Here is a 23822-nt window from a genome sequence, read left to right on the forward strand (position 1 = left end):
TTAATCTTATTCTCTCAGAAACAATTTTTAAAGGCAGATTGAAAAGTAGAAGGATTTTTTTAGGATGGATAGAGGAGATTTTTTAAAAAATCCAGACTACCCACTCTTACTGAGGCAGATATTATACAGTGGGATAGGAGTCTAATTCCACACACTCTGCAAAATATAATTACCACACATAAGAACTAGGAAGGTGAATCTAATCTCTTATATTTTTAGAGTCATTTCAGAAACGTTCTGGGGGACACAAGAAATTAAGAAGCGCCTGCTGGACCAGGGCCATGACCCAGCTAGTTCACTACCCAGGAACAGGACCCAGGAACAAGAGCACTTTCCTTTCCAGTGGCTGGTATTGAGAAACATTCCAACCGTGGAAGCAGAGTGCCGACATCATGGCAATTGTTATAAGAATTATAAAGTGTCATAAATAAAATGAATGTTCATAAGTGCACAAGGTACATTAAGTACATAAACCATGTGCCATAAAGAGTACAGGAGAACAATCCTGAAGACATCTTGACTCATAATGGCCCCAAATATTTCCTCTGTGGAAAGGGTCATATTTTATGTATGAATAGGGTAGGCTTGTGAACTGGACTCAAGAACAAAGATATTTACCATCTCAAAAGAATGGCCCAGACTGGCAGGATAAGGCAATCAGAAAACCTCATCAGGAGACGGGCCTCAGTCACACATTTCTGTTGTAGACCATCTCTTTCTGTGAGGACACTGCTTGGTGGCTTAGGAACTGGAATTTGGTGCTCTGTGCTAAATAAACATCCCTATTAAGCTGGTGGGAGTTGTTATCTTTTTTTAAAAATAAATTTTATTCAATCTTCCAATTTATCAAATTAAAAAAAAACACAATCTTTTATACAAAACATCTTATATTTTCATCTTACATCTTGCTCTGCCGAGCTGTGACTTCCCCCCCTCCCTTCATGCGGGTTTCTTGTTAACTCCATTTTTTGCAGTTCCTTTTAAAGTTTTTAGTCAATTCGTAGGATTTATTTCAGTCCTGCAAGTGTTTTTAGAGATCTACAGTTTTCGTCCATATAGTCCACATATTTACTCCAGTCCTTTTGAAACCTTGTCTCACCTTGGTCATGGATCTTGCAAGTCAGTCTAGCAAGTTCAGCATAGTCCATCATTTTTATCTGCCACTCCTCAATTGTAGGTAGTTCCTGTAATTTCCATTTTGGGGCTAACAATGTCCTAGCCGCGGTTGTCGCATACATAAACAATACTTGATCTTCTTTTCTGATCTCTCCTCCTATAATTCCTAACAAAAATGCTTCTGGTTTTTTTGGGAAAGTGTATTTAAACATCTTTTTCAACTCATTATAAAACATCTCCCAAAATCTTTTTACCTTATCGCATGTCCACCACATATGATAAAATTCACCATCTCTCTCTTTACACTTCCAGCACGTTCTATCACTCATTCTATACATTTTAGCTAATTTAACTGGTGTTAGATACCATCTATAAATCATCTTATATATATTTTCTTTCAAGGCAGTACATGCAGTAAATCTTAAAGTTTGGTTCCATAATTTCAACCACGCATCATATTCAATATTATGCCCAAAATCCTTTGCCCATTTAATCATCACCTCTTTTGTCAACTCATCTTTTGTATACCATTCTAACAACAAGTCATACATTTTTGACAGAAGCTTTGTTTTGCCTTCTAGCACTTCTATTTGAAATTTGGACCTTTTGTCCTCAAATCCTATTTTCCTATCCTCTCTAAGAACATCATTTATTTGATGGTATTGTATCCATCCTGTTAAGACTCCTTTAATTTCTTCATAGGGTTTCAGTCTCCAGCCTTTTTCAGTTTTTATCAAAATTTCCTCGTACGTGGCCCGCCTCCCCTCCATATTTACTTTCTTAACTGTTAATACCTCTACTGGTGAAACCCACCATGGTGTTCTAGTCTCTAACAGCATTTTGTTTCTTTCCCATACCTCGTACAGAGATCTTCTTATCACGTGGTTTGTAAACCCTGTATGAGACTTTTTCTTTTCATACCATAGATATGCATGCCATCCGAATCTATTATTAAACCCTTCCAAGTCTAGCAGGTCCGTATTCTTTAGAGTTATCCACTCTTTTATCCAACACATACAAGACGCTTCATAATAAAGTCTCAAGTCTGATAGAGAGAATCCGCCTCTTTCTTTTCTATCTACCAAAATTTTATATTTTATTCTGGGCTTTTTCCCCTGCCAGACGAATCTTGACAAAGTCTTCTGCCACTCTTGAAATTGTCTTGTACCTTTCACGACAGGTATTGTTTGAAATAGGAATAACATCTTAGGTAATATATTCATCTTTATTGCTGCTATTCTTCCCAAGAATGACATGTTCATATTAGTCCATCTTTTGAGGTCTTTCTTTATTTCTCTCCATACTGGTTCATAATTATCACTATATAGATTAATATTCTTTGCTGTCATCCATATTCCCAGGTATTTTACTTTCTTTGCCACGTCGAATCCGTATTTTAGCTGTAGCTCCTGTTTTTCCTCTTTCATCATATTCATTGCCATAACCTTTGTTTTCTGTCTATTTAATTTAAATCCTGCAAGTTGGCCAAATTTCTCAATTTCTTCTATAGCTTCTGCAACACTTTCCTTAGAGTTTTCCAATGTTAATACTAAATCGTCTGCAAAGGCTTTCACTTTAAATTGTTTTGCACCGACTTTGATTCCTCTAATTGAGGGAAGATCTCTTAATCTGTTCAATAATACTTCCAGGACCATGATGAATAATAGAGGAGATAAAGGACATCCCTGTCTGGTTCCCTTTGTGATGTCAAAGTATTCTGTTAATGTATTATTAATTATCAATCTTGCTTTCTGTTCTGAATATATCGCCTCGATCCCATTCAAAAATGAATCTTTCCCCACCATTGATTCCAAATTCCTCTTCATAAACTGCCAAGATATATTATCAAATGCTTTCTCTGCGTCCACAAACATTAAAACTGCTGGTTTATCTATCTTGGTTTCCAGATATTCTATCACGTCTATTATGTGTCTAACATTGTCCTTTAACTGTCTGCCAGGAAGAAAACCAGCTTGGTCTTTATGTATCATTCCATTTAGGACTTCTTTCAACCTCTTTGACATTATATCTGCAAAAAGTTTGTAATCATTATTCAATAATGAAATTGGTCTATAATTTCTGACTTCTAAACCATCTGTACCCGGCTTTGGAATCAATGTAATATACGCTTCCTTCCATGTATTTGGGATCTTTCCTCCTGCAAGAATATCATTCATCACTTCTTCTAAAATTGGCGCCATCTGTCCATTTAAAACTTTGTAATATTTCGCTGAAAGTCCTTCTGGTCCTGGAGCTTTTCCCTGTTTCATTCTCTTTATTGCTTGTTGTACTTCTTGCATTGTTATCCTGTTGTTAAGTCTCTTTCTTTCTTCTTCAGGAATTTGTTTCAAGCCATATCTTCCTAAATAATCACTGATCTTCTTCTCCTCTTCTTTCTTTTTGCAATACAAGTCTTTGTAAAATTTTTGAAAGGCTTTCTTAATTTCCTTTGAATCTTCCGTCACTCCTCCCTCCATTTTTATCTTAGTTATTATATTTTGATTTTGACGTTTCCTTAATTGCCAGGCCAGCAGTTTTCCTGTTTTATTAGCTGATTCGAATTTTTTTTGTCTCATTTGTTTTATTTTCCACTCAATCTCCTGATTGATCAACATAGAGAATTGCGTCTGTAACATCTTTATATTATTTTTGATTTGTTGATTCTCTGGTTTGTCTATCAGGTTTTTCTCATTTTCCATGAGACATTTCAAAATTTCTTCCTTCTTCTTTTCTTTCTTTCGTTTCAGGAAACTGTTTTGCTGTATTAGAAAGCCTCTCATCACTGCTTTACTTGCATCCCATACCATGTCAAGTCCAGTGTCTTTATGTAGATTCCAGTAAAAATAATCTTTCAGGACATTCTTTGCTTTCAACACCACCTCTTTATCTTCAAAAAGCTCTTCATTCATTCTCCACCTGAAAGAATTTTGGTCTTTGCCTTTCAATTCCATAAATATTGAATTATGGTCTGTCAGTGTTCGTGGTATTATCTCTGCTTTATTCACCCTGGGCACTAGTTCTTTGGAGATCCATATATGATCTATCCTTCCAGAACTTTGATTTGGTTCGGAGAAGAACGTAAATTGTTTAGTCATAGGGTGCTTCAACCTCCAAATGTCCACTAGGCCCAGGTTTTCTACTAGTTCAAAAAAGGATTTTGGTAATTTACCTTCATTCTTCCTTTTCTTTGTCCTATCCAATTCTGGCACTGTCACTCCGTTAAAATCACCCATAAGCACTATCTTTTGATCCATAAACTCTGTCAACTTTTCCTCCAGGTGGGAGTTGTTATCAGGAGAAATGGTATGAAGTATCATCTACATGTGGGTGACACCTATCTATTGTTCCCCATGCTATTAGACATCTTTTTGAAGCTGCTGGGAATTGTCATCAGGAGAGATGTACTTTGGATGAAGATGTGTTGATGGTGCCATGCATCCCTGCAATACAACATGGTGGGACTGTGAGCTTGGAGCACTCACGTTGCCAATTCTTTGGAATTGTCTTCCTTAAAAGTTAAAATGTAACATAATTGTTATCATCTACATGTGGGTGACACCCATCTATTGTTCCCCATGCTATTAGACATCTTTATGAAGCTGCTGGGAATTGTTATGAGGAGAGATGTTGTGAGGGATCATCTACATGAGGATGACACCCATCTCTATCACTCTATTGCAGGGGTCCCCAGACTACGGCCCAAAGGCCTCGTTTATCCGTTCCGCTGCCCGCTGCCGCTGCCTGCTCTGACCGGCTCGGCACATCTGCCCACTTCCGGGGCAAAAGGGGCACCGGAAATATCTTGCGCTCATGCGCAAGCGTAATTTCCGCTGCACTTCAGGTCTGATGAGGCCCGTGCACATGCGCACAACTATTTCCAGTGCTCCCGCGACCCGGAAGTGCGCTGGAAATAGCATGTGTGCACACGTAGGGTGCGTGCTCCCGGGTGCTCCCCATCCTCTGGCCCACCGCATGATCAGCACTGCTGGCCCGGCCCGAAGCACGGTAAGCTAGGGGACCCCTGCTCCATAGCATCTAAATTAAGAATGGCAGTTGAAACAGATTCAAAGACATAGGTGTTATGTCTTCCAAGCCCTCAATTCCACAAAGTGAGGAGATACACTGTCCTTTATAGGATGGTTCTGGACAGGGTATCTGAGAATACAGCTCTTCCCTCTGCATCGAAAGTTGATCAAATCATAGATCTTATTGTAATTGCCTCTACTGATTTTGGGGTGGTGTTTGCTGTCACCTCGATTTCCAGACCCTTGATCAGCTCAATCTCCTTCCTCTGCACAAATTCCAGCTTATCAATTATCCTAATTAAATTGTAGCACCCAGAACTGGACACAGTTCTCCTGGTCAAGGCAAAATGGAGTGGAACTATTACTTCTCTTGACCCGGACACAATAATTCTGTTGATTCAGCCTAGAACAGCATTAGCAGTGCAGATCTCCAGCCAACTAATGTGTACTAAAATGAAAATGGAAGGGGAAATAAGATGCATATATTAGTGAAAATAATATAGAAATGTAATATATTAGAGCAAATTGCTTGTAATACATACAAAGTAAACGTGTTTCTTAGGGAAATTTCACACTAAAGAGCTGGTGAATTTTCATGAGGAATTCCCCGCTGCCCCCAAGAACCACATTTTCTACAGAATTGAGGAGAACTGAATAGAAGATTAGAAAAATGAGAAACTTTCTGAGCCTGAAGTTGGCAGATCCTCCCCTCTTTATGAGTGACACTCAAATTCAAGGGATTTCCTCTCATAAGTTTTTGACAAAGTCTATGATGCTGTCCAGTAATTCAACTGCAGCAGGGAATGCAAAGATAAATCCTTTGGAGAGGTTCATCATCCCATGAAACCCGTTCTCAACATGGAACCAGCTGACTTTCACCCCATTGTCTGCCAGACGTTTCTTGTACAGCAGTCCGTCGTCTCGTAATACGTCGTACTCACAGCTCACAATTAGGGCTTCAGGAAGCTTCTGGATGACAGAATCATCAGCAAAAAGGCAAGAAAAATAGCCCCCTAAAGCCTCCGGTAATTGCCTATAGACTTCAGGTTCACAGGGAGCGAGCGGGACTTGTTTGTAGCCTCTCCCCTTAAATCTCTCTGGAAGGTTGTCTGGACTCACCCACTTCCCATATTTCAATCTCATTGAATCTGGCACATGAGAGCCCTTCAGGGCCTGGCCTGCCAAAGAAGGGTCCTTTCCAATGTACTTCAGGGCAAAGTAAACAAAGTTTTCCCGGAACAAGAGGGGCATTGAGCTGTTCTGCTGATAGGAAGGCAGGTTGAAGTCCATATTCTGTGTAAAAGGATAGATCAGCACTTGAGCCCGTAGCTTTGGAAGGTCTGATCTCTCCACCAATTTCTGGGCAACAACAGTAGCATAATTGCCCCCAGCACTGTCCCCACCAACGATGATCTTGGAAGGATCCACCCCATGGGAAGCTGCGTTTTGAATTAAGTGTATGGTAGCAGCAATGCAGTCCTTGTATTGAGCGGGGGGAAGATGCTCAGGAGACAGGCGGTAGCTGATGAATAAAACAGAAGCAAAGAGGTAAGCTTCCAGAATATTTTCCAAACACATTCATGATCACATAGGATTAAAAGAAGAGCCTGCTGGATCAGTTATAGCAGATAAAATGCAGGTGAAAGTCAGCTGGCTTATGCCCTTTTAAAACTGACTTTACCAGCTAGCAAAAGAGTCGAGGGAACGCTAGGGAAGCAGAACTCTGCAAGATTGGATCCAGCTGGTGGAAGACCATTTGCCACTTGCAACTTTCTCTCCTGCTCCTGTTTAGTTGCAGGGAGCATTTCCCAGTCTCCTCCTGACTGTACATTTAAAAGCCCTAACTGAACATTAGCCCCTTTCCCAAATTGATTCCAGGCTGGATCTGGGTTGGTTGGTCTCCATAGCTGCCAAGTTTTCCCTTTTCTCGCGAGGAAGCCTATTCAGCATAAGGGAATTTCCCTTAAAAAAAAGGGAGAACTTGGCAGCTATGTTGGTCTCCAATGTGAGGCTGACCTGGAGGCCCTGGTTAGAGGTGCTGTGCAAGGCCTTATGCCCAGCTCATAGTCCCCCCACAGAAGTGAGCGTGCTCATGTCTTAAGTGCATGAAGCTTTGATTTTCAATCACAGAACAGAATGTTGACAGCTTTCATGGGGAGCCTCTTTCTCCTGCAGGAATATGGCAAGGGATGCCACCAACAAATACACCAGCATGCTGGGCCCCTACACTCTTGCCCTACAAAAGGCCATGTGGTCGTGTTTACTTACCCAACAGACACAACCACTGAATCAGTCTCCTTGGCAATCTTGCTGCAGACATCTTCGTAGAATGCTAGCAAGTTGGGAGGGAAATTCAAAATTGGGAAGGAATTATTTGGAAATATATCTGATGAAAGGAAGCTGTTTCACAACCCAGGGCTGATTGTATCTATCTAAGATGCATTCGGAGAAGAGCCACTGAAATGCATGGACACAAGTCACAGCAGAACCTGAAGGATGACACCTTTGGCTTCCATTGCTCTACATGCTGTGAAACTGCAACTCCCATTAGTCACAGGCAGGGATGAGTGAATCCTTTCTCATTTTTCCACACTTACCTTCAGTTCTCTACCCATCCAGGGTTTCCAGCAACTGCTATGCAGAAGCACTGCTGCCTAAATCTTGCCTTAAAAAGCACCTTCTTGCAAAGTAATCTTCCCTTACATAAGATAAGGTACATGCGATATTCACTGACATAAGCCTTTTTAAGCATCGTGCACATCCCATTTCTAGAATGCTGCATTGTAAGCTTCAGAGACTGACTTTGGGTTCACAAATTGCTTCACAAAATGCAAATTAAATAGGTTCACATATAAAAACAAATTGAATCAAATTACAACCTCCCACCCCCAACCCCACAAGAAATCCTGACTTTAAGAGATATGGGGCACAGCGTCAGGGATCTAGCAGGGTCAGATGCTTGGGAGGGGTCTGATTCTGAGAATGAGGCTGATTCTGAGAATGAGAGATCGCACCCTCAGGAAAGGCAAGGGTGGGTTTACTTAGCCCCGCTTCCTTCTAAGTCTTATGAGGCCAGCAGATTAACAAAGGCGGGGAGTTTGCAGCTTCAGAATATGGGGGGAGATGCCCTGGAAGAGGTTACTAGGCAACCAAGGAGGGTAGAGCTCTTAGAGTAATCTTTGCAGGACAGCGAGGAGGAGAAGGTGAAAATGCTGAGTAAGGGGAAAAGGGAAGGACCGGATCTTGTCGCCCTTTGTGCTGTCTGAGAAACGTAAACTCAGACTGAGCATTTTATATCGGAGAATGACAGGCGTTTGCCGCACTCTGTGATTTTGAACTGTAAATAAACGTACATAAATCTTCCAGAGGCTCGTTAATTCTTATCGGAGCTGTTTGCCTGTCTGAGATCATTATACACAGATCCATGAGTTGCAAGCTTTCATTTAATTAACATGTTATCATTTACAGGTGAAACTCGGAAAATTAGAATAGCGTTGAGGAGTGCATTTATTTCAGTAATGCAACTTATGATTTTCTATTTTTGTTTTAATTTTTACAAATGCTTTCTTTTGGAAATTCCACAGTAATAAAACAAATAGTTACAATAATACAAAAATAAACATTGCTATTAGATTTCATTAATTACATTTCATTTATAATTGACCCGCCTAATGACAAATAATTACAATTACAACAAAAAGGCTTGACATATCTTGCTTTGCATGTCATGCATCTATCTCATATATTGGCTTCACCTTTTAAGTTGCATTACTGAAATAAATGCACTTTTCGACGATATTCTAATTTTCCAAGTTTCACCTGTATATTCATATATTCAAACCTATTTCAATTTTCAGAGACAGGAAAAACAAACTTGTTATAAGAACCCCCCAAATCTCCACCTTAGAAGAAATCTGTCTAGCCATTGAAGTGAGGGAGCATGGGAGTTGCGTTTCAGGAAGCAAGATAGCAGAGGGGCACAGGTGCCCCCCATCCCCCCAAATATGAATGTCTGAGGTAGTAGCAAGCTCTTGCAAGAGCTTGTGTCACCAGTCTCCTGACTCCCAATTTCTTCATGTGTCACTTGATCCTAGCCTTCCTTCCTCCCGCAGTTCCTACTCTATAGGCTGTTGCAATGAAAGGCTACTGAATGGGACTTTTTAATTGCCAACATATAACATTGCAGTTCCCCTTCATGGATCAATGCCTTGTCGTGGCGAAGGGGCTTGAATAACTCAGAGAAGCTATGAGCTATGCCATGCAGGGCCACCCAAGATGGACAGGTCATAGTGGAGAGTTTTGACTAAACGTGATCCACCTGGAGAAGGAACTGGCAAGCCACTCCAGTATCCCTGCCAAGAAAACTCCATGGACAAAGACAACAGGCATATAAAAGTTATGACGCTGGAAGATGAGCCCCTCAGGTCGGAAGGCGTCCAACATGCTACTGAGGAAGAGCGGAGGACAAGTACAAGTAGATTCAGAGCTGATGAAGCGGCTGGGCCAAAGCCGAAAGGACGCTCAGTTGCGGATATGCCTGGAAGCGAAAGGAAAGTCCGATGCTGTAAAGAAAAATATTGCATAGGAACCTGGAATGTAAGAACCATGAGTGGAGGTAAGCTGGATGTGGTCAAAAATGAGATGACAAGAATAAATATCGACATCCTGGGCATCAGTGAACTAAAATGGAAGGGAATGGGCGAATTCAGTTCGGATGACTATCATATCTACTACTGTGGGCAAGAATCCTGTAGCAGAAATGGAGTGGCCCTCATAGTCAACAAAAGAGTGGCAAAAGCTGTAATGGGATGCAATCTCAAAAATGACAGAATGATCTCGATACGAATCCAAGGCAGACCTTTTAACATCACAGTAATCCAAGTTTATGCACCAACTACCGGTGCTGAAGAAAATGAAATTGACCAATTCTATGAAGACCTACAACACCTTCTAGAAATGACACCAAAGAAGGATGTTCTTCTCATTACAGGGGACTGGAATGCTAAAGTAGGGAATCAAGAGATAAAAGGAACAACTGGCAAGTTTGGCCTTGGAGTTCAAAATGAAGCAGGGCAAAGGCTAATAGAGTTCTGTCAAGAGAACAAGCTGGTCATCACAAACACTCTATTCCAACAACACAAGAGACGACTCTACACATGGATATCACCAAATGGACAGCATCGAAATCAGATTGATTATATTCTCTGCAGCCAAAGATGGAGAAGCTCTATACAGTCAGCAAAAACAAGACCTGGAGCTGACTGTAACTCAGATCATCAGCTTCTTATAGCAAAATTCCAGCTTAAACTGAAGAAAGTAGGAAAAACCACTGGGCCAGTAAGATACAATCTGAATCAAATCCCTTATGAATACACAGTGGAAGTGAGGAACAGGTTTAAGGATTTAGATTTGGTGGACAGAGTGCCTGAAGAACTATGGATGGAGGCTCGTAACATTATACAGGAGGCAGCAATGAAAACCATCCCAAGGAAAAGGAAATGCAAGAAAGCAAAATGGCTGTCCAACGAGGCCTTACAAACAGCGGAGGAGAGGAGGCAAGCAAAATGCAAGGGAGATAGGGAAAGATACAGGAAACTGAATGCAGATTTCCAAAAAACAGCAAGGAGAGACAAGAGGGTCTTCTTAAATGAGCAATGCAAAGAAATAGAGGAAAACAATAGAATGGGGAAAACCAGAGATCTGTTCAAGAAAATTGGAAATATGAAAGGAACATTTCGTACAAAGATTACCATAATCAAGGACAAAAGTGGTAAGGACCTAACAGAAGCAGAAGACATCAAGAAGAGGTGGCAAGAATACACAGAGGAATTATACCAGAAAGATATGGAGGTCTCGTACACCTCAGGTAGTGTGGTTGCTGGCCTTGAGCCAGACATCTTGGAGAGTGAAGTCAAATGGGCCTTAGAAAGCATTGCTAATAACAAGGCCAGTGGAAGTGATGATATTCCAGCTGAACTGTTTAAAATTTTAAAAGATGATGCTGTTAAGGTGCTACACCCAATATGCCAGCAAGTTTGGAAAACTCAGCAATGGCCAGAGGATTGGAGAAGATCAGTCTACATCCCGATTCCAAAGAAGGGCAGTGCCAAAGAATGCTCCAACTACCGCACAATTGCGCTCATTTCACACGCTAGCAAGGTTATGCTTAAAATTCTACAAGGCAGGCTTAGGCAGTATGTGGACCGAGAACTCCCAGAAGTGCAAGCTGGATTTCGAAGGGGCAGAGGAACCAGAGACCAAATAGCAAACATGCGCTGGATTATGGAGAAAGCTAGAGAGTTCCAGAAAAACGTCTACTTCTGCTTCATTGACTATGCAAAAGCCTTTGACTGTGTCGACCACAGCAAACTATGGCAAGTTCTTAAAGAAATGGGAGTGCCTGATCACCTCATCTGTCTCCTGAGAAATCTCTATGTGGGACAAGAAGCTACAGTTAGAACTGGATATGGAACAACTGATTGGTTCAAAATTGGGAAAGGAGTACGACAAGGTTGTATATTGTCTCCCTGCTTATTTAACTTATATGCAGAATTCATCATGCGAAAGGCTGGACTAGATGAATCCCAAGCCGGAATTAAGATTGCTGGAAGAAATATCAACAACCTCAGATATGCAGATGACACAACCTTGATGGCAGAAAGCGAGGAGGAATTAAAGAACCTTTTAATGAGGGTGAAAAAGGAGAGCGCAAAATATGGTCTGAAGCTCAACATCAAAAAAACCAAGATCATGGCCACTGGTCCCATCACCTCCTGGCAAATAGAGGGGGAAGAAATGGAGGCAGTGAGAGATTTTACTTTCTTGGGCTCCTTGATCACTGCAGATGGTGACAGCAGTCACGAAATTAAAAGACGCCTGCTTCTTGGGAGAAAAGCAATGACAAACCTAGACAGCATCTTAAAAAGCAGAGACATCACCTTGCCGACAAAGGTCCGTATAGTTAAAGCTATGGTTTTCCCAGTAGTGATGTATGGAAGTGAGAGTTGGACCATAAAGAAGGCTGATCGCCGAAGAATTGATGCTTTTGAATTATGGTGCTGGAGGAGACTCTTGAGAGTCCCATGGACTGCAAGAAGATCAAACCTATCCATTCTTAAGGAAATTAGCCCTGAGTGCTCCCTGGAAGGACAGATCGTGAAGCTGAGGCTCCAATACTTTGGCCACCTCATGAGAAGAGAAGAATCCTTGGAAAAGACTCTGATGTTGGGAAAGATTGAGGGCACTAGGAGAAAGGGACGACAGAGGACAAGATGGTTGGACAGTGTTCTCGAAGCTACGAACATGAGTTTGACCAAACTGCGGGAGGCAGTGCGAGACAGGAGTGCCTGGCGTGCTATGGTCCATGGGGTCACGAAGAGTCGGACACGACTAAACGACTAAACAACAACAACAACAACATTGCAGTTGGTCTTGTGAGATGAAACCTGGTGCAAGTCCCGTTCTCTCAACCACTCATATCGTTATCCCTGAGAGATGGGAAAGAGCCATTCTGGATTAGGCCAAAGGCCCACCCGGCCCAGCCTTCTGTTCCCCCCAAGGCCGACCAGATGTCAGCAGGAAGCCCACAAAGAGAGCCTGGCTGCAACAGCACTCTGCTCCACCTGCAGGGGGAAATTTCGGGTGTGATGGCAGGCGATTTTGGGAACTCTGATAACAAGTTTGTTGTTTCGTGTTTCTGAGAGTGGCACTGCTATTTGCCAGCTTGTAAAATTGTGATTGGTTTTGTGAGATGGAAACCTGGTGGAGGTCCAGTTCCGGGTTCCAGGTTTCGGAATGTTGACTTATGCATGCAGATAAATTAGCACATGTGGGTGTGGTGGGTGGGTGTGGGATTTGGTCAGGTGTAAAAGAGGGGGTGGCCAGGGGTGGGAGGGTGGCTGGGTTGGTAAACAGAGCGATCAGGAACAGCCACCTGTTATATACATGTTTGTGAACCACTTTGAGGTTCTATGAAATCAATTGTTATATGAATTTTATGAAATGAGCTAGCTGACCCGGCCACGCGTTGCTGTGGTTCTTTCCAGTGATTCCCCCCACTCTGTCCGGACACATGACTTATCCTGCCCCCTCCTCCCCCAACCCCTGGTTCATCCCTGTGACTGGCCCCACCCTGTCCTGACTCATGAGCTATTGAGCCCCCTCCCCCACCCCCTGTCTGAGCCCTCTGTTGTCTCCAGGGAGTGTTGGCCCCTCCCCCTGTTTCTCCATACCTTGGTCCCCACCCTTGGAGAAGGTACTGTCAGCTTCTGGGTTCTGTGTCCCAGCATGCACTTTTGTCTGAGCCCTCTGTTGTCCCCAAGGAGTGTTGCTCCCTCCCCCTGTATTTCCATACTTGGGCCCCCACTTGGAGAAGGAACTGTCAGCTTCTGGGTTCTATTTCCCAGCATGCACTTTTGTCTGAGCCCTCTGTTGTACCCTGGGAAGTGTTGTCCCCTCCCCCCTGTATCTCCATACAGTGGCTACTGCGCACGCATTGGCTACTGCACACGCATCATGATCATATATATATAAAATTTTAAATAAGAACATGAGAAGCAGAAGTTACTATTGTTTAATTTTATCTTTGGGGTTGTCATTTATTTTGGTGGGTATTGTATGATTTGGGCGTTGTTGTGTGTTTTGTGGTTTGTTTGTTTGTTTGTTTGTTTGTTTTGGTTATTTGGATTTTCTGATTTTGGAGTAGGTGTTTTGAATGTAGGATGTGGTGTTGGTTTGAGGACTTAAACTGGGGAGAGAAAGTGCATGGTTGTTGTTTTTTTAAAGACGCAGAGGCTGAAAATCAGTCACAGTATAAGGCCTAGGTTAAAAGGGGCACAACTGCCCTTACTTAAAATGGCTGCCGTAGCCTCGCATGTGACACAACGCCCACGGAATTAAAAAGCAAAAACCCCTTGCCGTGCCCCCAAGTGCGTGTTAGGGGAAATGATGAACGACTGCCTAATGCTGCCAGGCGTTTCTTAATGCAGCCGCCGGGAGAGGCTTTGGGCTTGGGCTTTGGAGGTGGAATGGCCGTTTTAGCAGTCGGCCTACTCATTTTTCCCTGTCCCACCCCACCCCCACTGCTTTGGCTGACTCAGGGTCCTCCCCCCCCCATGGCTATGTGTTTCCCCCTTCCCTTTGTTGTGCCTCATCCCTGTGCCCCGCCCCCGCCCCCCCGTTGTGAAAGGCCCTATTCTGATTGTTTTCCCATGCTTGGCAATTGAAGTTTCACAACATTTCTATGGGCTTACTTGAGTTCAATGGGGCTTGCCTCTAGATAAGTGTTCATAGGCTCACAGCTTTAATCTCTTACCAATGCTTCCAAACATCCCAGCACCTCCATGAAAGAACACAAATCCTTTCCTTGGGCCAGCAGATGGCGTTTTGGGCTGATAAACCCTCACAGGCACCCCGTCGAAATGCAGATCTTTGGCAGAGAGGCTGGGATCCGCTCTTGGATTCCAGAAATTCGTGAGGAAGCGGATAACAGCAACCTGTCTGCAGACACCCAGCAGTTCAAGACACTTCCCCTGTTGGGCCAAGGAAAAGTCTCATGAAAATACCGGCAGTGCCCACATTTGAAGCCTATTCACCAGGGGTGGTATCCAACTCAGTCCTATTTAAAGTAGACCCATGGAAATGAACAAGCCCATGTTAACCATGTCCATTAATTTCAATTGGTCAGCTTAGAATTGGTCACGCCAACCCAAACACCCGCCAAGGTACAGAGGCAAAAGAAGCTGGGAAACAAGCTAAGCTTTGGAGATACAATCCACAATCTGCTTCTTGCTTATGAGGCAATATGTGCTTTCCTGAAGAAACCAGGATGTAAACAAAACATGGCTTAGTGTGAATAATATATTTCTCTCTATGTGTCTCCCACTATAGGCTTAAAGAAAGCCCTTGTTGAATTTGATAATATCTTCATCGCATCATCATCAAGTGAATTCATTGATTTTACAGATTTCATTATGCATGTTGGATTAAGCAGTATATGAATAACTTAAATATATAAACTATTATTATTATTAATTAAATATACTGCCCTTCATGAAAGGATCTCAGGGTGGTTCACAGCAAAAAGTATATAAGATAAAAACCCAAAATACACAATGAAAGCAAGAACAAAGCAGACCAATAACACCTTTAAAAGATACAGAAATGTTTTTGCCGGGTGCCTACAGAATAATAATAATAATAATAATAATAATAATAATACATTTCTAAATCACCTTTCCCAAAGAACATACAAAGGACCTACTGGCTCAACCAATCCCCAACTTACCACAGTGAATGCCATTATGGCAAGACAGTGAAGACCTCGAAGTTTTAATGGACTGTCAAATCCAGATGGAATTTTACTCCTGGAAAGGTCATAATAAATCGCCCAGGAGAGAAGAAACAGGGAAGGAATCCCTATAACTCCAATCAACCCCAGCAGGAGGTTCTGAAGAAGCTCCATTTCTCCGTTCCAAAGAGTGAGATGCAAACACTGAGCCTAAACTGTCAGCATTAGCTGCTGTTTAACTCCACCAGTGGTATCTATACATAGCCGGTTGTAGGTTGGTCGATGAACTATTTCCCTATTTCCCAATTTCACATCTGATGGATGTGATATCCATCAGAATACCAACAGCAATTTCATGGGTCTTGACGGTGGCATAATTAGTGGTGCTCTATTCAGGAATTTCTAGTCCAGTCACCAAACCATCCAGCTCCATGTAAAGCTCTTCAGTTTTACGTACTCTGGGTGTTTGTTGACTGAAGTTCAAAACATCCCCTGCCAGCTTAAGTCAGGAATGGTGGGTGTTCTAGCCCAAAGTGGAAGAGGGCTTGCGTGCACTTCCAAGATTTCTTCATGTTGACATGAAGTATATCTGAGCACGGACGCAGCCAGAATTTATGTTGGGGGGACAGAACACCCACTTGCCACCATCCTCTGTCTTGCTCTGTCTAGCAGATTCCAAATGATGCGTCTCAACAACAGTTGTTTTAAAATACTTTCTTTTGATGCAAAGTGCTCAGCAAAAATAATAAAAATATTTACACTGAGTTTTTAAGTATTCTGCACACATTTTCCAATCATCTTTAAAATCGGTCTTTCTGATCTCTGATTTTGCACATCAAACTTGCCACTTCTACATATTCTATCAGGTACTGCCTCATATTGCCATTTCTGTGCATATGATATTCGAAAAAGCTTCCTGCCAGAAAAATCTATCCAAATCGTCAGTCATTTGAAAACTAGGAAGTTAAATGAAACTTTAACATCAGGGGGTACCTTTCATGTAGTTAATGAGTATATTTTGCAAAATTACAAAGAACACGCCTTTTTAATCTTTTTTTTAAAAAAAAATCTTCTTTCTCAAATTCCTCCTTTCTTTCCTATGCAGTTTTGCATGCACACTCAGTAAGTATAACCTATGTCTGTGCTTCACTGTCATTATTCACCTTATCCAGGTCTTTACTCTCCACAAGGTATTGAAAAGCTGTTGTATGGTAGAACTGGTGCATGTCTTGGCAAGAGTCAGGGCATGTTTAAGATGTCTCATGGAACCACATTAAAATTTGAACTGATGTGAGCAATCATGATGTTTCAGATAATATATGAGATAGAGTACGTTTATTTTCTTACATTGAATTGCTTAATGTGAATAATAATAACAATAACGATAATTTTATTATTTGTTCCCCAACCAGTTGAATGGATGACTCTAACCGATCTTGGTGGCTTCCAACATATACTGTATATATAAGCATAACAAAACATTAAACATTAAAAGCTTCCCTATACAGGGCTGCCCTCAGATGACTTCTAAAAGCTGTATAGTTAACTTATTTCCTTGACAGCTGATGGGGGGGCGTTCCACAGGGTGGGCGAGACTACCAAGAAGGCCCTCTGTCTGGTTCCTTGTAACCTCACTTCTCACAGCGAGGGAACCACCAGAAGGTCCTCAGAGCTGGACCTCCATCTCCGGCTGAAGAACTGGGGAGAAGATGCACCTTCAGGTATACAGGGCCAAGGCCTTTTAGGGCATTAAACCAAAACTTGGAATTGTGCTCGGAAATTCAAGGTTTATTGTCGACTATGTAACAAATATTTTCATGAATCTTAGTAAAAAATTTTTTTGAAAATAATAATAATTGATTTATTCTTTTCATTTGCCACTTGGCAACAAAATTGTACTTCCAGGTAGCAGGTGTCATTTAGATGAAATGATTTCATTGAAGGTAAATGCTTGTCATATAGAGATTTATGATACAATTGTTTACAGAAACAATTTGCTGTTATTGGTTCCTAATATGACTGCAGCTTTATGCTCTAATATGGGAAGTGGAATTCTGCCACCTTTATTAATTAAGAGATTTACTTCTACAAAGTGTCCATAGGCACTGGCGGAGGAAGAGGAGTGGCGGGGGGAGCACACCCCCCCCGGCAGCGTGATCTTGGCAGGGTGCCATTGTGGCTGCCCCCGCACCCACGCTGGGTGCCCCGCCCCCACAGGTGATGCCCCCACCCCCAGCACGCGTGTCAGCCCCGCCCCACCTGCTTTCCGCCCCCTCCCCCCGGTGCCAGAGCATGAAGCTCCGCCACTGTCCATAGGATGAGCATGTTGAAAGTGCTGGCATTGGCTCTATCATCCTTCAATAAAATCACATTCTAATATGCTAATCTTATCACAATATGCAACTAATACGTTGCTCCCATCCCCTTTAAAGAAAGAAGGAATTGTTTCTTATGAATTCCAAATTACTCAAGGTTTTAAAACCAGGCTGTCAATATGAAAGTAGGCTTTGAAGTATTCGATCCGAGTGTTCTGTGATGTACAAATTCTCTTTATTATGGGCCTTTGTTCCATGACCTGATAAACTATTCCTTGCAGTACTTGATTACTAAGAGATTGTGCATGAGTTCTCATTCCCCCCCCCCCAATCCCTTGTGTCACGCTCTCAGTATCACTTTCTGTGATACTTGTGTGATGCTTTGGGGTAGTCTTTGGCTAAGAGGTTTCTAAAGTCTTTAAAAGCTATTACACAATTTTGTTCACGGTCCTCACCTTACCTGTCAAGATGTTGCAGAGAAAATTATCTATGCTAAAAATGCATGAAATGGACACAAAACAAAAATATACTAGGGGGGGGGACCCTTTCCCCTTTTTAGCCCATGGCTTTCGAGATCAGGGGTGGTGAACTTTTTTCCCAGCCCACGTGCCACATTCTCTTCTGTGCAATATTCAACAGAGCTAGATTTGAGGTGTAAACAACTGTGGCCCAGTGCTGAATACACTTTCTGTGCTCAAAGTCCTTGAGAAGCTGGCGGAAGTGCAGCTCTAAGAATTCTTGGAAGAAACAGATTGTTGCCTCCATTTCAGTCTGGCTTCAGGCCTAGCCATGGCATTGGAGATCCTGATTGATGGCATTTGTTGCGAGAAAGATAATGGCAGTGGAAGCCTCCTTGATCTTCCAACAACTATTGATACTGTTGATAACCATGGTATTTTTTGGAGCATATCAAGGAGGTGTGGGTTAGGGGCACTTTGTGTCAATGGTGCTGCTCCTACCCCGAAAGCCATTTTTAGAAACTAGTTATGGGAGGACACTGCCTGGTGGCTTAGGGACTGGAACTTGGTGCTCCGTGCTATATATACATCCCTATTAAGCTGGTGGGAGTTGTTATCAGGAGAAAAGGTGTGAGGTGTCATCCACATGTGGGTGACACCCATCTATTGTTCTGCATGCCATTAGACATCTTTATGAAGCTGCTGGGAATTGTTATGAGGAGAGATGTTGTGAAGCATCATCGGCATGTGGGTGACACCCATCTCTATCACTTTATTGGATCTAAATTAAGAAAGGCAGTCAAGGTGTTCGACTGCGCCTTGGAGGTGGGGATGGTTAGGTCAAGCCCTAAATTCCACAAAGTACTTTATAGGATGGTTCCGGACAGGGTATGAGAAGACAGCTCTTCCCTCTCCCATCCAACCCTGGTCACTTAGTACTTTGGATGACGTTCTGTGGATGGTGCCACTTTACTTGCATTAGCCACTAGCCATAACAATGTTTCGAGCCCAGCCTTCGGAAGTAGCAGAAAACAAGCTTGCTCCATCTCCCATGTGACACCCTTTATATATTTGAAGATGGCTACCATATCACCTCTCTGTCTCTTCTCCAAGCTAAACATATCCAACTGCAACAACCATTCCTCATATCAGCCCATCACCCATCACCCCCACCCCCACCCTCTGAATATACATAAGGGTCTGGTGGATTCTGTTTCAGTGTATCTGACGAAGTGTGCATGCACACGAAAGCTCATACCAAAATAAAAACTTAGTTGGTCTTTAAGGTGCTACTGAAGGAATTTTTTATTTTGTTTCGACTCAGACCAACACGGCTACCTACCTGTAACATTCCTCATAAGGTTTGGTTTCCAGACTCTTGATCAGCCTGATCTGCACAAACTTCAGCTTATCAATTATCCTATTTAAATTGTGGCACCCAGAAATGGACACAGTTCTCCTGATCGAGGCAAAATGGAGTAGAACTATTACTTCTCTTAATCTGGAAAATAATTCTGTTGATTCAGCATTAATGCTAGAACAGCATTAGAAGTGCAGATCTCCAGCCAACTAATGTGTACTAAAATGAAGGGGAAATGTACATAAAATGCATATATTAGTGAAAATAATATAGAAATACAATATATTAGGGCATATTGCTTGTAATCCATACAAAGTAAACGTGTTTCTTAGGGAAATTTCACACTAAAGTGCTGGTGAATTTTCATGAGGAATTCCCCGCTGCCCCCAAGAACCACATATTTCTACAGAATTGTGGAGAACTGAATAGAAGATTGGAAAAATGAGAAACTATCAGAAGCTGAAGTTGGCAGATTCTCCCCTCCTTATGATTGACTCACTAATTCAAGAGATTTCGTCTCATAAGTTTTTGACAAAGTCTATGATGCTGTCCAGTAATTTAACTGTAGCGAGGAAAGCAAAGATAAATCCTTTGAAGAAGTTGATCATCCCATGAAACCCGTTCTCAACATGGAACCAGCTGACTGTCATCCCATGGTCAACCAAATGTTTCTTGTACAGCAATCCGTCGTCTTGTATTATGTCGTACTCACAGCTCACAATTAGGGCTTCAGGAAGCTTCTGGATGACAGAATCATCAGCAAAAAGGCAAGAAAAAGCAGCTTCTAATATCTCCGGCAGTTGCCTATAGACTTCAGGTCCATAGGGAGCAAGTGGGACTTGTTTGTAGCCTCTCCCCTTAAATCTCTCTGGAAGGTTGTCTGAACTCACCCACTTCCCACATTTCAGTCTCATTGAATCTGGCACATGAGAGCCCTTCAGGGCCTGGCCTGCCAAAGAAGGGTCCTTTCCAATGGACTTCAGGCCAAAGTAAACAACGTTTTCCCGGAACAAGAGGGGCATTGAGCTGTTCTGTTGATAGGAAGGCAGGTTGAAGTCCATAGCCTGGGAAGTCCCATAGATCAGCACTTGAGCCCGTAGCTTTGGAAGGTCTGATCTCTCCACCAGATTCTGAGCAACAAGAGTAGCATAATTGCCCCCAGCACTGTCCCCACCAACGATGATCTTGGAAGGATCCACCCCAAGGGAAGCTGCATTTTGAATTAAGTGTATGGTAGCAGCAAGGCAGTCCTTGTATTGAGCGGGATGAAGATGCTCAGGACATTTTTTGCAAAGTACCATATTTTTCCGTATATAAGACTGGGTTTTTTAACCAAAAGATTAGATTTAAAATTGGGGCTCATCTTATACACGGGTAGTGCTGAGGGGAAATACGGGAAAATACGGTCATCTTCCCTTACATAAGATATTGGTTCATGTGATATTCACTGACATAAGCCTTTTTATGCATCGTGCACCTCACATTGCTAGAGTGTTGCATTGTAAGCTTCAGAGACTGACTTTGGGTTCACAAATTGCTTCACAAAATGCAAATTAAATAGGTTCACATATAAAAACAAATTGAATCAAAATACAACCTCCCACCCCCACAAGAAATCCTGACCTTAAGAGATATGGAGCACAGTGTCAGGGATCTAGGAAGGTCAGATGCTTGGGAGGGGTCTGATTCTGAGAATGAGGCTGACTCTGAGAATGAGAGATGGCACCCTCAGGAAAGGCAAGGGTGGGTTTACTTAGCCCCCCTTCCTTCTCAGTCTTATGAAGCTGTCAGAGTAACAAAGGCAGGGAGTTTGCAGCTTCAGAATATGGGGGCAGATGCCCTGGAAGAGGTTACTAGCTAGGCAACCAAGGAGGGTAGAGCTCTCAGAGGAATCTTTGCTGGACAGCGAGGCAGGAGGGCGCCCAAATTCTCCTTGCAGCAGGATGGAGGAGAAGGTGAAAATGCTAAGTGAGAGGAAAAGGGGAAGGACTGGATCTTGTCGTCCTTTGTGCTGTCTGAGAAATGGAAACTCAGACTGAGCACTTCATATCAGGGAATGACAGGCATTTGCTGTGCTCTGTGATTTTGAACTGTAAACAAATGTACATAAATCTTCCAGAGGCCCGTTAATTCTTTTCAGAGCTGTTTTGCGATTTTGGGAACTCCGATAACAAGTTTGTTGTTTCGTGTTTCTGAAAGTGGCACTGCTATTAGACAGTGATTGGTTTTGTGATTGGTTTTGTGAGATGGAAACCTGGCGGAGGTCCAGTTTGGGGTTATGGGTTTCGGAAAGTTGACCTATGTATGTGTAACGAAATAACCCTAGGATGATATATTTGGTCACAGCCTAGATGTATAAGGGTTAATGCATCTCCTACCCTGAGTTACATCACATGCTTGTGGATCACACCTCTGGATAAGGCAAGGGCGGATTTACTTAGCCCTCCTTCCCTATCAGTCTTATGAAGCCAGCAGAGTAACAAAGGCAAGGAGTTGCTTAGGCTGTTGCAATGGAAGGCTACTGAATGGGACCTGTGCCCAAGAGCTGACACTGTTCATTGCCAACATATAATATTGCAATTTGTTTTGTGAGATGAAACCTGGTGCAAGTCCCGTTCTCTCAACCACTCATATCGTTATCCTTGAGAGATGGGAAAGAGCCGTTCTGGATTAGGCCAAAGGCCCACCTGGCCCAGCCTTCTGTTCTCCCCAAGGCCGACCAGATGTCACCAGGAAGCCCACAAAGAGAGCCTGGCTGCAACAGCACTCTGCTCCACCTGCAGGGGGAAATTTCGGGTGTGATGGCAGGCGATTTTGGGAACTCTGATAACAAGTTTGTTGTTTCGTGTTTCTGAAAGTGGCACTGCTATTTGCCAGCTTGTAAAATTGTGATTGGTTTTGTGAGATGGAAACCTGGCGGAGGTCCAGTTCCGGGTTCCGGGTTTCGGAAAGTTGACCTATGTATGCGGATAAATTAGCACATGTGTGGGTGGTGGGTGGGGGTGGGATTTGGTCAGGTGTAAAAGAGGGGGTGGCCGGGGGTTGGAGGGTGGCTGGGTTGGTAAACAGAATGATCAGGAACAGCAACGTATTACGTATATATATGTTTGTGAACCTCTTTGAGGTTCTATGAAATCAAGTAAAATAAAAAAAAAATCCTTCCAGTAGCACCTTAGAGACCCACTGAGTTTGTCATTGGTATGAGCTTTTGTGTGCATGCACACTTCTTGCTGTAATTCGAGACTGTCTTCCTCTTCTCTGCAAGCCAAAGAAGGAGGGGAGACCCCCACCACTCCTCCCACTCTTCAGTTCTGTCTCTAACACAGGGTATTGTTTTTTAGGCTTCCAAATGCCCCTCTTCCCTTTGCAACCTTTGCAAAGTTCTTCACCATGGTTTCCACAAGTTTACATGGGATACAATAATCCACTAAACACTGATTGGAAAAATGTGGTATCACCCATATTTAATCCATTGATATGATTGCATCCTGTCAATCATATAGAAGTGTGGCAATGACACACACACACACACCCATATCCCTGCTGGTGTCCACCATCCCCCTTAAGTGCCCATGTGTCATTCATTATTTGCCATTAGATAGAATTTCAAATTAGATATCAAAACCTCCCATCAAATCTATTTTTCTTCTTATGCAGCATTGCTACATAAGAAAATGATGCCTGCAAGTCTCTACCAATGGTCTCAGCGTAGCACTTGCACAATGAAAGCACACATTGGTCTTGCCTTCACTTACATGCAATTTCAATTTTTAACAATCCAAAGCCGGAAGGAGCTACTTTTCATTTTGGAGTGTTGGCAGCAATTTATACTTAACAACAAAAAAGTGTATGCCGAACACAGGACCATAATAAAGAGAATCTGTACACCACAGAACACCTGAATCGAATACTTCAAAGCCTATTTTCATATTGACATCCTGACTTTAAAACCTTGAGTCATTTGAAATGTGTAAGAAACAATTCCTTCTTTCTTTGAAGGGAGCAACATATTAGTTGCATATTGTAATATTATGAGCATAATCCCATAATTAATAATAAGAATATTAGAATGTGATTTTGTTGAAGGTTGATATAGTCAATGCCTTGGTGACACTTTCAATCAAACTATCAACACACTAATCCTAAAGACACTAATTAATAAAGGTGCCATAATTCCACTTGACAAATTAGAGCATAAAGCTGTGGTCACATTAGGAACCAGGAACAGCAAATTGTTTCTGTAAACAATTGCATCATAAA

At 42.4% G+C, this 23822-nt stretch overlaps 2 protein-coding genes across 2 annotated transcripts; both read right to left on the bottom strand.

Annotated features, from left to right (window-relative positions):
• Positions 1–5626: 5626 nt before the first annotated feature.
• LOC118087753 (arylacetamide deacetylase-like 4) lies at positions 5627–15688 on the bottom strand. Its single transcript, XM_035120706.2, has 4 exons — positions 15427–15688; positions 14455–14671; positions 7410–7473; positions 5627–6663 (listed from the first exon to the last, which is right to left on the bottom strand). Exons 1-4 carry the CDS (start codon positions 15601–15603, stop codon positions 5889–5891), a joined length of 1233 nt encoding a protein of 410 aa, XP_034976597.1. The 5' UTR covers positions 15604–15688; the 3' UTR covers positions 5627–5888.
• A 4220-nt stretch (positions 15689–19908) lies between these two features.
• Positions 19909–20863, bottom strand: LOC118086817 (arylacetamide deacetylase-like 3). Its single transcript, XM_035118810.2, has one exon. The coding sequence runs from the start codon at positions 20861–20863 to the stop codon at positions 20081–20083; it is 783 nt and encodes a 260-aa protein (XP_034974701.1). The 3' UTR covers positions 19909–20080.
• Positions 20864–23822: the final 2959 nt, after the last annotated feature.

This window comes from Zootoca vivipara, chromosome 6 (assembly GCF_963506605.1).
Source record: "Zootoca vivipara chromosome 6, rZooViv1.1, whole genome shotgun sequence".
Lineage (NCBI taxonomy): Eukaryota > Metazoa > Chordata > Lepidosauria > Squamata > Lacertidae > Zootoca > Zootoca vivipara.

Excerpts from the sequence above, each read along its gene's own strand:
- LOC118087753 (XM_035120706.2), bottom strand. The coding sequence starts at position 15,603 with ATGGAGCTTCTTCAGAACCTCCTGCTGGGGTTGATTGGAGTTATAGGG. Across the intron at positions 7,474-14,454 it reads TGGGATGTTTGGAAGCATTG|CATTCTACGAAGATGTCTGC; the intron begins GTAAGAGATTAA and ends CCAACTTGCTAG. Across the intron at positions 6,664-7,409 it reads TCAGTGGTTGTGTCTGTTGG|CTACCGCCTGTCTCCTGAGC; the intron begins GTAAGTAAACAC and ends TTTATTCATCAG.
- LOC118086817 (XM_035118810.2), bottom strand. The coding sequence starts at position 20,863 with ATGGTACTTTGCAAAAAATGTCCTGAGCATCTTCATCCCGCTCAATAC.